The sequence below is a fragment of the Rhinoraja longicauda genome, chromosome 7 (assembly GCF_053455715.1).
Source record: "Rhinoraja longicauda isolate Sanriku21f chromosome 7, sRhiLon1.1, whole genome shotgun sequence".
NCBI lineage: Eukaryota > Metazoa > Chordata > Chondrichthyes > Rajiformes > Arhynchobatidae > Rhinoraja > Rhinoraja longicauda.
Genome location: NC_135959.1, coordinates 47,589,177 through 47,604,249, shown reverse-complemented (window position 1 = coordinate 47,604,249; position 15,073 = coordinate 47,589,177). Strand labels below are relative to the sequence as shown.

At 38.4% G+C, this 15,073-nt stretch overlaps 1 protein-coding gene across 1 annotated transcript in view; it reads left to right on the top strand.

Annotated features, from left to right (window-relative positions):
* The window catches only part of ddx10 (DEAD (Asp-Glu-Ala-Asp) box polypeptide 10), a 162,379-nt gene that overhangs the window by 68,910 nt on the left and 78,396 nt on the right, over nt 1–15,073 (top strand). Inside the window, exon 14 of the mRNA XM_078402471.1 lies at nt 9,492–9,614. Within this exon, the coding sequence (XP_078258597.1) occupies nt 9,492–9,614 (123 nt within the window). The remainder of the gene's footprint in view (nt 1–9,491; nt 9,615–15,073) is intronic.

Genomic DNA, 15,073 nt, shown 5'->3' with positions numbered 1-15,073 from the left:
AGGAGACATTGCCTCATAAAGACCCACACCACCCTTGGCCACACTCATCCCACTGTTACCATTGGGAGAAGGTACTGTGAATCATGAGCTGCATGTTCAAGAACAGTTTGTTCCCATCAACCTGTAGAAACAAGGCACCGTAGATGCTGGTTTACCAAGGAAAGACACAAAATGCTAGAGTAGCTCAGCAGGTCAGAAAACATCCCTGGAGAACATGGATAGGTGATGTTTCGCATCGGGATCTTTCTTCAGACTAATTCGTTATCTTTTCTCTTGTACTCAAAACTTCTAGCTTATCAGACCAAAATAGCATTTACCTTCTGCAATGCCTGCTGCACCTGCATTAACTTTCAGTGATTTGTGCACAAAAGCACTTGGACTACTTGAACATCAATGCTTCTCAGTCTCTCACTGTTTTGAAAAAAAACCTTTCCGTTTATTTTTCTTCTACCTAAATGGATAATTCATAGTTTTGCATATTGTATTGTACCTTATGCACCGTTGTTGTTTACTCGGGTGTCAGTATCATTCTGTAGCCTCACTGCTACAATGTTTCCTCCCTGCTCACCATCCCTCTTACTTTCATATCAACAATAAAATGTATCAGGAATAAGCCATTTGGCACTTCAAGCCTGATATGCCATTCAACAAAATCATGGCCATTCTTATGAGACAGTGATCCATATTATAGACACCTCTGCCAGGGAAAATATTTTCCTACTTTTATACTGTCAAGCTCTGTTAGAATTTTGTATGTTTTAATGAGGTTGCCTCTCATTCTTTTTATCTCTGGAGAATGTCTTGCGTTTGGAAGATAGATACCTAATCTATTTCAAGAACAGATTTTTTCTTTGATTCTAAGAGCTTTCATATGATTTATTATACCTACTGTATTTACACAAGTGGAATTCCCAATGTCTGATATTTGACCACAAAACCCTAACTATTGTATGTACTTATTCGAGGCAATATAGTCTCTTGGGTCTGCTCTGCCTTTGACTAAAATTTATTGCTGATCAGTTTGAAACCTCAACTTGACTTCCTGCCTACTCCCCAGTAACCTTTCGCCCTCGTACTTAACATCCATGCCTGCCTTTCAAAAACTTCCACCACTGTTTTTGAAGAGCGTTTCGAGGAATTGCAACGCACTGAGAGGAAATAATTATGCCATATCTTTGTCCTAAATGGATAACCTTTTAAATAGTGCTGAATGACTAAAACATGCTGAATTATTTTAAGGTGATTTGAATTCAGATGTATTGAGTTAAAAGCAAATGTGTACTTAATTGTCTGTGGTAAAACGTTCAAAGAAACGAGCCATTTCCATTTTTAATGATTACACATTTGGAGGGGCATTGGTATAATGATAAGCCAGAAAAAAGGAAAACATGTTTGAAACTTCTCTTTTAGTTTAATTTAATTTAGTTTATAGATACAGCGTGAAAATGGGCCCTTTAACTCACCGGGTCCATGCTGACCATCAATCTCTTGTACATTAGTTTTATCCAACCCACTAGGGACAATTTAGAGGTCAATTAGCCTACAAACCTGCACGACTTTTGAATGTGGGAGGAAACCGGAGCACACGGAGAAAACCCACGCGGTCACAGAGAGAACGTACCAACTCTGCACAGACAGCACTCGTAGTCAAGATCAAACCCGGGTTTCAGGCGCTGTGAGGCAGTAACGCCCCTAAGCTTTGCTATTTTTTATAATATCTTGAAATTCATGCAACTTTTTACGGAATGCTACATATTTCATGTTAGTTTTTAAAAACTTTTTGTGAGAGTAGGTGATTCAAGACTAGAGTATGTAAAATAGTCTGTATTTCAAGTTGAATTTGGACTAGCTTATACATTCAGTGCTCGGACTAGATAAGAACTGTATACAAGGAGAAATTTTCATGGAAAGAAGGAGTAATTGAATAAATGTTTCACTGGTGTGACGGGTCAAACGGCTGCCTTCTATTCTGTATAGTTTTCTATTCAATAATTCATATCCTTCCCAGTTTTCCTTAAATTGTATCAGAAGCAATAATCATTTGCTTTTAAAGATCGGCCAGCATTACATTGAGGAAGTATCATGCTGGATAAAATGATTTCCAATATATGGGTGGAGGGTAAACAGAATTACAAGACTTGATATAGAAATTAAATACAAATTGAAGTTAATATTATTCACCAAACTAACAAGTTCAGTATATGTAAAGCTTGGTGTCAGTTACATAACGATTTTGTCAGGAGACCAACACAACCGTAGCTTCATTGTACTGCTACATTGGTTTAACACAATACTCTAGACACAAGCAAGAAGTTCATTATATAACTTATTGATATGCAAATCACAGCTGTAAATTTCAAGATTTAGGTGATTCATTATCAAAACTGGTACAGATTCTGTAGTTTGCTAATTTTCCTAATATTTTCTCCTTGTCCACTCATCTATTCAGCAACAAATGGAACAATCAGTTTTACACCCACCCCTTTCTCACATTTGCTCCTATAAACAAAATGCTTAACATGTAAATGGTGCGTATTCTTATGTGAAATGTATTGCTGAAAATGTTATTTGTATTATGCGTGTATTTTAAAATTGTTGAACCAGCAGCCTGCTCTAAAATAACAAAATTTGGATAAATAAAAAATTAGAATGAATAAATTAAAATTCTAAGGATATTTGAGCCTCATAAATAAGCAAATGTTGCAAGCTCTGCATTTGTAGTTCTTGGTAATATTGACTTAATTTTGTTCAGCTTTCTTGTGCTCTGATGCACATTTTAAGTAGCGGCATTTCTACATTTATGTACTAAAAATCATTGTAAATAATTATTGAAGTAGTGACTGTTTGAAAATGTGCTTTTAAGGATGATAAGCAGGAATCACATGTTTCTTAAAAGTAATGTGAAAAATTCAAAGGTAGTCGAATTACTTCATGAGTAACATCAGGTGGTCAGATTGGAAATTTCAAATCTTTGGGTTATAAACTTGTATATAACAATGATTCAGCTTTCTTCATCAGAAAATGGTTCCACTTATTATAGCTATGAAGTATGGGTGTTCAAGGTTTAATTATCGAAATAGATTATACTCACGATATTCCTATTAACCTGAATGTTAGGGAATTGAAAAAAATCTATCAGTTTTACTCGGGCAGAAAATTTATGAAGCATTTCATTTTTAAGTGAACTGCTCTACTGTATTTGTATTCACCAGACATCCTTGTTCATCTTTCTTTGGCAAGCCTAAACTGTATATGCGGAGGTGCAGATGACAGAAGTGGCATTTAGATGAAAGCAACATTAAATTATCAAGGGCATCACTGACTGCAAGTGTTTTATGGTGCTTTGGAAAATAAGTTATGGTGTTGTTCTTGAAGTAAACTTGTTTGGGAAGGATGAGGAACTCTGGTTTTGATGCCCCCTGGTTTTAGAGAGGGAACTCCAAATATGCATTTGGCAATTTACTTCAAAACATTTAGATAATGTAGCCACTGAAATTAAGAGTGTAACGTTCTGATTGCAAGAAACAGATGCAAAATATTAAGGCACCTTGCATCTTTAAACCAACTTTCCTCGATAAAATGTATCCTAGCTTGTTACTGGAAGCAATAATGGAAGCTGACCATTATTTACCAATCCCTTATGTCTGAAGGCACTGTGTTGGAGTACTACTCGCCTGTTAATGTGGTGCTGTTAATTGAAAAATAGCAAAAGTGAGTTCTGAAAATTACTGGCAAATTCCTAATATTAGGAAAATTATTAGACAAAAATACTGAACCATTGCATAATTGCTTAATTTTTCCGGGTGTGAGCCGGCAATCATTATCTATTCTCTAAATGTCTGAGAAAATGGTGCATCGCTCTTATATTTAATTGAATAGCAGAATGCCCGTGTTCGTTCTTATTAAATAGTTCTTTGTGACTGGTGAGGGCGATCGAGCAATGATAAAAGAAGGAAGTAGAAGTGGCAACATCTGGATAGTGGTATTCTTAGATACTGGCAGATCTTATCCTACTTGGTTCTAGAAGTTGGAAGTTTGAGAAATGCCTTTGAATTTCTAACACCAGTTAGACAACACTAGTGCATATACCGATCAGCCAAAACATTATGACCACTGACAGCCGAAGTGAATAACATTGATTACCTTGTTACAATGGCATCTGTCAAGGGGTGGGATATATTAGGCAGCAAGTGAACAGTTAGTTCTTGAAGTTGATGTGTTGGATGCAGGAGAAATGGGCAGGAGTAAAGACCTGAGCGACTTTGACAAGGGCCAAATTGTTATGGCCAGACGACTGGGTTAGAGCATCTCTGAAATGGCAAGGCTTGTGGGGTGCTCCCAGTCACCAGTGGTGAGTACCTACCGACAGTGGTCTGAGGAGGGACAAACCACAAACTGGGTGTTGGGCGCCCAAGGCTCATCGATGCGCAAGGGCAACGAAGGCTATCCTGTCTGGTCTGAACCTACAGAAGGTCTACTGTGGCACAAGTCACAGAAAATTGTAATGGTGGTCACGGGAGGAATCTGTCACAATACACAGTGCATCGCACCCTGCTGCGTATGGGGCTGCGCACGGAGGACCAACAACATATTGGGCAGGTGGTCATAATGTTTTGGCTCATTAGGTCATAATGTTTTGGCTGATCGGTGTATTTTAGGTAGTGTACATAATTCAGCTGCAGTGAATTGATGTAGAAGGATGGAATGGTCAGCCGGGTGGGAGACATGCCATTCAAGTTGACTACTTTGTCTTGGATGGTATCAGCATCTTGACTATTGCACTCACCTCGGCGATTAGAGAGAATTCCATCCAAGTCCGGACATGTGTGTTCTAGCTGAAAGACTTTGCAGGTATCAGGAAATGAGTTGCTTGCTGTGAGATACCTCATCTCTGACCTGCTCTTGTGGCTACAATATTTACTTGACTGATCCAATTAATATTCTGGTCAAGATGTTGACAGTGGGAACTAAATTACAGTCATACAGCATAGAAATAGACTCTTCGGTCCATCATGCCCATGCCAATCATCTTGTACCTAACAAGAAACTGCAGATGCTGTTTTACACAAAAGGACACAAAGTGCTGGATTAACTCAGCGGGTCAGCCAGCATCTCTGGAGAACATGGATAGGTGATGTTTTGGGTTGGAACCCTTCTTCACGCTGATGAAGGGACAGCTTGAAGAAAGGTCCTGACTCAAATGTCACCTATCCATGTTGTCCAGAGATGCTGCCTGATCCACTGAGTTACTCTATCACTTTGTACCTACATGCACTATGTCTATGTATTTCCTCTTATTTCTCTCTTTCAATTTTGATGAAGGGAAATGTTAGTTGCTTACACTTTCTGTCAATGCTTGACTGATGAGCTGCAGGTTGTTGGGCATTGAATATTGCCCTGAGGAAGTCTTGCAACAATATCTTGGGCTCATTGGTTGATCTCCAGCATCTACAACTGAGATATGATTTTGAACCATTTGGACATTAAAATGCACATACAACATAATATTTTGAAAATCGGGTTTGCAGGGGGTGTGTTACAATGTCAAGCATAGCCAGATTCCTTTATTTTGATATAAAATGCTTATTTAAAAATACATTTTACAGCTTGATTTGTGCATTGTAGGTGCTTTATGAACAAAACCATAAATATATTTAAAATTGTACTTTATATAATTTGTCGCACAGAAATGTACCCATTATATTTCAGTCGATATTTTCAGTTTTCTTTTATTTCTTCTGTTAGAAATAACAGCCGTTTTGATTTTAATTTTTCAATGGGTTGAATTTTGCATTGTGAATAGCGGGATGCCTACGTTTGTTCATATTACTGAGTAAATTGAATAGCAATTTCCATAATCCATATAATCCCCATACACTGCAGGAATCAAAAGTTGTTTAATTTCCTTTCCACATGAACTCTGCTATGCATATATATTACGAGAAAACATGGTTTTAGAGAACATAAAATGTGATAGTCTCCATTATTTATTCGTTAATCACGATAGAAAAAGATAATGTTGGTAAATTCGGATTGATGTGATTTTTGAAGCGCTGATATATCTTCACAGTCTATCCAAATATGTGGATTAGTTTGGTACGTGTGTAATCCTACTCCTTTTATTATTGGAGTTATTAAAATGCATATTCTCTCCCTCTCACTTTCTCCATCTTATTGCCTGATTTGCTCATAGAGGCTGCATCACTGAAGATAAGCACAGATTGAATTAGTTCCTACAACATCTTGTGGCTTTGTAACTGTCTTTCCTAGCTTTATTATCTGGAAAATTGTTCTGCTATGTCTGTGACTGCAAATAAAATGATGCACGCGTAATATTTCTTGCTTCTTGATAGCTGAAAATGGACACTTCTAGGTTTGAACCGCATTTCTGTTTGCCTCTTTTTATTTCCTCTTGTGAAGTGGAAGTGAAATAAAATCCATCTGGTACTGTTAAAGATGCCATTCCTTTTGACTCTATTTATACAAAGTACTGGTGTGCATTTGCTGTTTTTTTAATGTCGGCCTGTTGTCTGTGCCACTCTAAATTGCCTGGTCTCATTTAACAGATAACAAACTGTCTTTCTCATCTGAAGTAATTACAAATCCTGTATATATTTGATATTCCTCAGTTAATGTTGTATTCAATTCTACTTTTCAAGGGAGACCTTAACAGTTGTAGCCACAAATGTTTTTTTGAAGTTTTTTGACATCTGTCTGTTTGAAGGTGATATTTCCAATCCAAAGCTAGATTAAACTACTTATTGGTTGGATTCCTTGAAATTATTTTGGTTCTTGACATCATGGTAGTGACACCAGAAGCAGAATATCTCTCTCATAACAGCTGCTGAACAATAATATTTGACCTTTTTTATTTCAGCATGTAGGCAGGTTTTATTACTTGAAATAAAATGAGTTGTGGATTTTTCTAGCTCAGTGCTGATGAAACATAAACAAAAATTTGAATATAACATGCAGGTGAGGTTATCGGATACAGAGCAGAATAGTATTAATGTTTCAGGTCAGTCAGCATTCACTAAGGAAAGACATATTCAATCAGGAATTCTACTCCCACAGTGATATGTGCACTTTCTATATTATGACGGATAAATGTTTATTATTGGTTTTAAAGTAGTAATGATTGGGAAGTCCATTGCAATGGTTTCCCAATTTTTGTGTTGGCAAATATACCAAACATTTTCATGGTCGTTGAGAGATGTGGCGGGTCCTTTGGACCACCAAGAGCGTACTGACCAATGTCCATCCGTATACACTAATCTCATATTAATTTCCTTTTTTTATAATCATCTTTGCTACCCCTCACGCACTCCCTCCACTCACCCCTCCATACCCCCTTTCCATTTTCTATCACCAACCTGTGCATTGGGGGCATTTTATACTGGTTATTTAACCAGCCTGCTTGTCTTTTGGGATGCGGGAGGTAATAAGGCCACTTGGTCACAGATATAATGTGCAAGCTCCATACAGGTAGCACTTGAGGTCAAGACTGCTGGGTCTCTGCTCTATTAGCTGCACTATTGTGCTGTACGTTCATTCAGAGGTGTATTTCACAAATGCTTGCTGGGTCAAATAAGTTGTTAATTTAACTGATTTTGTTTCTTCCATATATATTATGTAAAATCACTGGAATGGAAACTTGTCCTTGAACTGAGTTGGCTACTTCAGAGAGTATATTGACGTAGATGCCAGATTTATTTTTTTAACTTGTTGAATTCAAGTAGCCCCAGTCTCTGGATTGCTAGTGTAATAATACAATTATAAGGCCACTGTATTATCAGCAACATTATTATTGACTTTCAGACAAAGCAACGGGGCAGCACAGTGGCTCAACTGACAGAGCTGCTGCCTCACAGTGCAGGAGACCCGGGTTCGATCCTGACCTCAGGTGCTGTCTGTGGGGAGTTTGCATGTTCTTCCCTTAACCATGTGGGTTTCCTTTCACTTGGCAAAGATGTGTGGGTTTGTAGGTTAATTGGTCTCTGTAAATTTCCCCTAGTGTGTAGGGAGTGGATGTGAAAGTGGGATAACGTAGATCATTTCCCTCATAATGTGGGATAAATACGGCCATGGTGGCGCAGCGGTAGAGTTGCTGCCTTACAGCGCTAGAGACCCGGGTTCGATCCCGACTACGGATGCTGTCTGTACGGAGTTTATATGTTCTCCCTGTGACTGCGTGGGCTTTCTCCGAGATGTTTGGTTTCCTCCCACACTCCAAAGACATACAGGTGTGCAGGTTAATTGGCTTGGAGTATGTGTGAAATTGTCCCTAGTGTGTGTAAGATAATGTGCAGTGGGCAGTGCGGACTCGGTGGGTCGAAAGGCCTGTTTTCGTGCTGCATCTCTAAATTAAACAAAACTAGTGTGAATGCGTGATCGATAGTTGTGGTGGACTCAGTGGCCAGGTGTTTGGGGATTTTTCTTTATTATGGAGAGAATTCTTCTGTCATCAGCTGTGGAGGTCTTCCTTGGCCTGCCAGTCCCTTTGCGATTAGTAAGATCACCAGTGCTCTCTGCTTAATGATGTTCCAAACAGTTGATTTTGGTAAGCCTAAGGTTTGGCTGATGTCTCTAACAGTTTTATTCTTGTTTCTCAGTCTCATAATGGCTTCAATAGGCAATAGGTGCAGGAGTAGGCCATTCGGCCCTTCGAGCCAGCACCGCCATTCAATGTGATCATGGCTAGTCATCCACAATCAGTACCCCGTTCCTGCCCTCTCCCCATACCCCCTGACTCCGCTATCATTAAGTGCTCTATCTAGCTCTCTCTTGAAAGCATTCAGAGAATTGGCCTCCACTGCCTTCTGAGGTAGAGAATTCCACAGATTTACAACTCTCTGAGTGAACAAGTTTTTCCTCATCTCCGTTCTAAATGGCCTACCCCTTATTCTTAAACTCTGGCCCCTGGTTCTGGACTCCCCCAGTTGACTTTCATTGGCACAATTTTGGTCCTCATGTTGATAAACAGCAATAAAAGTTTCCAAAGGTAATGGAAAGACTGGAGGAAATACTAGGTGCTGAGAGCTCTCATATCTGCATTAAGGAGGCATTTAAACATACCTGAGCAATTAAAAATGCCTGTGAAACCATGTGTCCCAAACATTATGGTGCCTTGAAATGGGGGGACTATGTATAAACACAGCTGTAATTTCTATATGGTGAAACCAAAATGTATAAAAATGGCCGTAATTAAAATCTGACAATGTGCACTTTAACCACATGTGATTTTTTTCTATTACAAATCGCAAATTATGGAGTTCAGAGGCAAATAAATAAATGGTGGGTCCTTGTCCCAAACATTATGGAGGGCACTGTATGTGTTTGATTAATTTTATTGATTTGTGCGCAAACAATCAAGTTGTTTAAGGTAAATGAGTGGGGAGAAATTGGTGGTCCCAAATTGTAATTAACCAGTCAGATGTGTAATTTGCCAGTCAGATTTAAACTAAGATTGTTATCACCATTTTGTTTCATAGGTACCTGAAAAAGAAAAATTGAAGAAAACGACAACAAAACAAACAAAAGTCAAAGAAGCAAAGAAAGTCTTGAAGAAAAAATTTCAAGTGAATACAAAAATCACTTTTGATGAAGAAGGGGAGGTGAGTTTCAGTTATATACACAAAAATAGTGAGAAATAGAAGCAGAAGATAGGCACGTGTCTCCTTGTGCTTAGATTAGATTAAAAAAATATTATTTTAAGATTTAGAGATACAGCTGCGATCCCCAAACATTAATACTATCCTCCACACACTCGGGAGAGTTTACACATACACAAAGCCAATTAACCTACATACCCGTACATCATTGGAGTGTGGGAGGAAACCGAAGATCTTGGAGAAAACTCACACGGTCACGGGGCGAACATACGAACTCCGTACAGACAGCACTTGTAGTCGGGATCGAACACGGGTCTCCAGCCCTGCAAGCGCTGTAAGGTAGAATTGCTGCCATAGTTGCTGGCAGAGTTGCTTGTTCTTCCATTTGGTAAAATCATGGCTGATACTTATGCATGACTTTCCTGAACTAATCATATTTCTTTTAATTTTGTTTAATAGTGTATCCAGAAATCTTCCATTTTTTTTTCTGAATATAGAAACATAAAAACATAGAAAATAGGTGCAGGAGACCATTCGGCTCTTTGAGCCAGAACTGCCATTCATTGTGATCATGGCTGATCGTCCACAATCAATAACCCGTGCCTGCCTTCTCCCCATATCCCTTGATTCCACTAGCCCCTAGAGCTCTATCTAACTCTCTCTTAAATCCATCCAGTGATTTGGCCTCCACTGCCCTCTGTGGCAGAGAATTCCACAAATTCACAACTCTCTGGGTGAAAAAGTTCCTTCTCACCTCAGTTTTAAATGGCCTCCCCTTTATTCTAAGACTGTGGCCTCTGGTTCCGGACTCCCCCCAACATTGGGAACATTTTTTCTGCATCTAGCTTGTCCAGTCCTTTTATAATTTTATATGTTTCTATAAGATCCCCTCTCATCCTTCTAAACTCCAGTGAATACAAGCAACCGAATCTCCACAGAATTCCAAAGAGACACTAGCCAATTGAGTGACAAATTTTATGTTGCCTCATTTCTGAATTGCAACCCTTTATTTTGAAATATTGTGACTCCTGGTTCTAGACATGCCAACCAGGGCAAGCATGAACCCTGTATCTACTCTGTCAAACCCTGTTAGAATTGTTATGGTTTTAATGAGACCCTCTCTCATTACTAGATCATGCTAGATTACTAGATTAAGGCACAAGGAATCCAACACACTTTGACAAATTGGATCCAAAATTGGTTTGGTGATCAGAGACAGGGTAGTGGAGAATGAGTGTTTTTCTGACTAGGAGTATGCAACAAATGGTGTACTACAGAAATCGTCACTGGGACCTTCGATGTTATATACAACTTAGAGTAGAATGTAGACACAAAGTGCTGGAGTAACTCAGCGGGTCAGGCAAAGCATCTCTGGAGAAAAACGATGGGTAACGTTTTGGGTTAGGACCCTTCCTCAGACTGAAAGTAGAGGAGAGGGAACTGGAGGCAGGAAAAGGGGCTATAAGAGCCCCTAGTGGAGGTAGGAAAGGGGCTATATAAAAAGGGGAGTCAAATGTAGATGGTCTGGTTAGTATGTCTGTAGACAACACAAAAATTGTCGGAGTCCTAGATAGTGAAGAAGGTTCTCCAAAAATATAGGAAAACATAAATCAGTTGGTGATTTGGGTGGGGTGGTGGCAAATGTGAGGCAATTTACTTTAGGAAGTCAAATTCTGCTAGAACAGTGGCAGGGGCGTAATGAGTGTTGATGTGCAGAGGGATCTTGAGGCACAAGTCCAGAGCTCGCTGAAAGTAACGACATAGGTGGATAGTGTAGTTAAAAAGATATTTGATGTGCTTGCCTCCATAGGCCGAGGTATCGAGTATATGTGTTAGGACGTCATCTTGCAGCTATATAAAACATTGATTAGACGACATTTGGAGTTTTATGTATGGTTCAGCTCACTACAGGAAGGATGTGATTGCAACAGAGGATGGAGAAAGAAATGCAACAAGATGTTGCAAAGAATTGAAGGCAATAACTATGTGGATTGAATCGGCTGAGTTTATTCTTAGTGGAACATAAGGCACCAAGGAGTGCATTTATAGAGGTTTATAAAATTCTGAAAGGAATGGATAGGATAGATAATATGTCTTTTGCCCAGTGCAGAGGAATCTAGAACTAGAGCTTACATGTTTATTGATAGGGGTGAAATTTAAAGGTGATCTGCGGGATAGGCTTTTTCAGTTGTGGATATCTGTAATATCTGTTTGTGGAGGTGTTGGTGATGGACCCATTAACAATATTTAAAAGATATTTGGACAGGCAATTGGATGGGAAAGCTATAAAGGGATACAGGCCTAATGCAGGCAAACTGTATTAGTGTAGACAGTTATCAAGGTGGGTATGAACACGGTGAGCAGAAAGGGCCCATTTCTGTGCTGTGCAATTCTGAGATTCTAAACTTGAAAGATTGGGTTCAGTCTGCTAAATCTCCAAGTTCCTTCTACCTCCAGGAATAATTTTGGTAAATCTCTGTTACCCTCCCCCTATCATGGGAACATCACTGATAATCAAAGCTAAGTTAAGAACTGTGGAGAGAAAAAAGATCTTAATTCAGTAAATCAAATGCAGTATATTTAAAAAATCCGACTGGGTACCGTTAAGAAACAGTATAATGCAGAAAACCTGTGGGAACATGTCTGGGCCTTCAATAGTTGTGGTAATGAAGTGTGCAGAATAAAACCAGGAAATTATAGGTGCATTTAGCAAGGGCAATTCAATAATCATGAAACTAGATATAGATTGGGCAAACCAAATTAACAGAGATAGTTAATATTAATAATAGTCTGAAGAAGGGTCTCGATCTGAAATGTCACCCATTCCTTCTCTCCAGAATGCTGCCTGTCCTGCTGTTACTCCAGCATTTTGTGCCTAACAGAAATAATGTCAGATCCAATGAATGCAGAAAATGTAAATAGCAATGGTTAGGTTTTAAAGGACATTTCATGGTTTAAGGCAAATGTATACCCTTTAAAGAATAAAAGCAAGAAAAAGGTGTCCAAAAATGCCAACAAGTTAAAGATAATATATAGAAAAAATTAAAGGTGATTTTTCTAATTCTGTCTTTAATTTTCTAAAAGTGCACCTGAGGATGGGGATAACTGAAGAATTTGGCAAAGGGACACAAAGAAATTGGCATGAAAAGGAAAAGTAAAATACAAGAGTAGTTTAATACAAAACACAAGATATTTAACCTTTTGATTAAAAAGTCAAATTGATATGACATTAATCTGTTTCTCCTATAACACCATCTAGGGATTGTACATTCAAATATGCTAATCAATAAATCAATGCTAATGTGTTTAAATATCGAATTGAGTAATTAATTTCAAATCCAAATAGGTTTTTTGTTCCATTTACTTTCCAGTCACTCTAAGCTCTTTTTGAACATCTACTTTTCAAATTGTTCAGAATTCTTGCTTCTGCAAAATGGTGAATCTTTGCAACTATATCTATCATTCGCAAACATATCTATCATTTGATAGGAAGACCAAATGTATATAAATCTACAACTCAAATCCTCTTACTTTGTAAGCCAATATACCATTTGCCCTCCTACTTGCTTGCTATACTTTCACGTTAACTTTGTGCTTTGTAGCATGAACAACCAGGAGCACCTCAACACCTATACTGTTTAATGTCTCGCCAAAATGCTTTTCCGGTTTTTCCTTCAAAGTGAATGGTGGTACATTTTTTTAATCATTTTTCATTCTATTTGTCAGGCCCTCACTCTGTACTTTTTTTTAAAATGTGGGATTTGCAGTTGGTGATTCCAGATAACAGACTTGGTCCAGTATAATTCAACCCTTCCTGTAAATGCAAGGTTTTGTTTGGTTTGTATTGTGATCCTTCCTCAGCGATTCATCATTTCCTGTGATGCATTTGTAACTTTTTTTAAAACTGCCAATCAACTTTTGTTCCCTATATTAATTTTGCTTGTGCATCTTTCATGAGGTTATTGCCAGTTATGCAACTTGTTTCATTATCAAGTTGCTATTGATGTGAAGATATCCCACAGAGACATTAATAAGTTAATTACAAACATTATATTTATAACTAGAGGCCTTAGAGCCAAAGCAGATCGAGCTATTAGATAAACGTATCTGTTCTAAGCAAAACAGTTTGTATCTGGAAGAAAATACTGCAATTGCTGATGGCATAAAAAATACTTGACCACCCTGGCAGCATTTATGGAAAGAACCAGAGTTAATGTTTCATTTGCCTCTAAATCTTATTAATTGAGGAATTCAGTTGAAGATATGAACTGAGTTGTCATGGAGCGGTAGAATAGGTAGGGAGTCAAACTTTTGAAAGGCTCTGATTATTGGCAAAACAGTCCAGAGGATAAGTGATTACTAAAGATCAGAACCGAATAGTGTACATCCAACTTTGGTGCCAGATTATTTGGTGATAACATATTTATTCCTGGAATAACTTTTTGAGGTACCTGGTGATGAGAAATTCTCGATCCATAAAAGGGAAGTATCACGAGTGCAGAAAGATAGAAAGATCATTATATTTGAACAGGAACCAGGATACAATAGGTTTGGAGGAATGTGGGTCAAACCCAGGCAGATGGGACTAGTGTAAGATGGGTCATGTTGGTCAGCGTGGGCAAGTTGGGTTGAAGGGCCTGTTTTGAAACTGTATAATTCTCTGACTTTCTATTTATTAGTGGTATGGTCACATCACAATTACACTTGTGATATAAATTTGATGAAATTTGGAAAATAATGGATACTTAACAGTTCATAAAAAATTTCCAGCTGTAGAAAATAATAATGCATAGCTAACTGAGATAGACCAAAAAGAGAAATCACTTGCTTTCGGTATCATAATATTTTAACAGGAGGAAAAGGTGAATGGATTGCGAGAAAGAAAATGAAGGTGTTGTAGGAAAGGAAATACAAGGAGGCTTGATACCATGCCAGAGCCAGTCTCCTTTTTTGGACTTCATATTATTACTTGGGATCAGGAAAAACTTGCTTCCACTGCAGTTCTATGGGTTTTGATAAGGCCAGTATGGGAACTAGAGATTCTGCCACAGTTGGCACATAGGTACTTGACAGGAAGAGTGGGTAAATTTAGAGGTTGAGTGCTCCTTCCATTGCGTTTCACATTGTCCTGATGAAGAACCTCGACACACTCAATGCTGTACCAAATACTTGAGGTATATTTTGAGCACTGATAATCCAAGGATCACCATGAGCCAGGGATGGTACATAGCTTTGAGAATGTTCTTGAATAATTTCTGCTGTCATTTTGATAACTAGTTAACCGAATGAAGCATGGGAGTAGAGTAGCCTACCCATTGGATGCATTGGTTCTGGAGAATTTTGTGGAGGGGACATTGGTGATGACAGTCCTGAGTGGTGAGATGAACCATACTTTCAGAGATACATTAGAGGGTAGGGATCTCTCTTGCTTAGTAGACTGCGCTTGGTTTGAGGTCCTGATC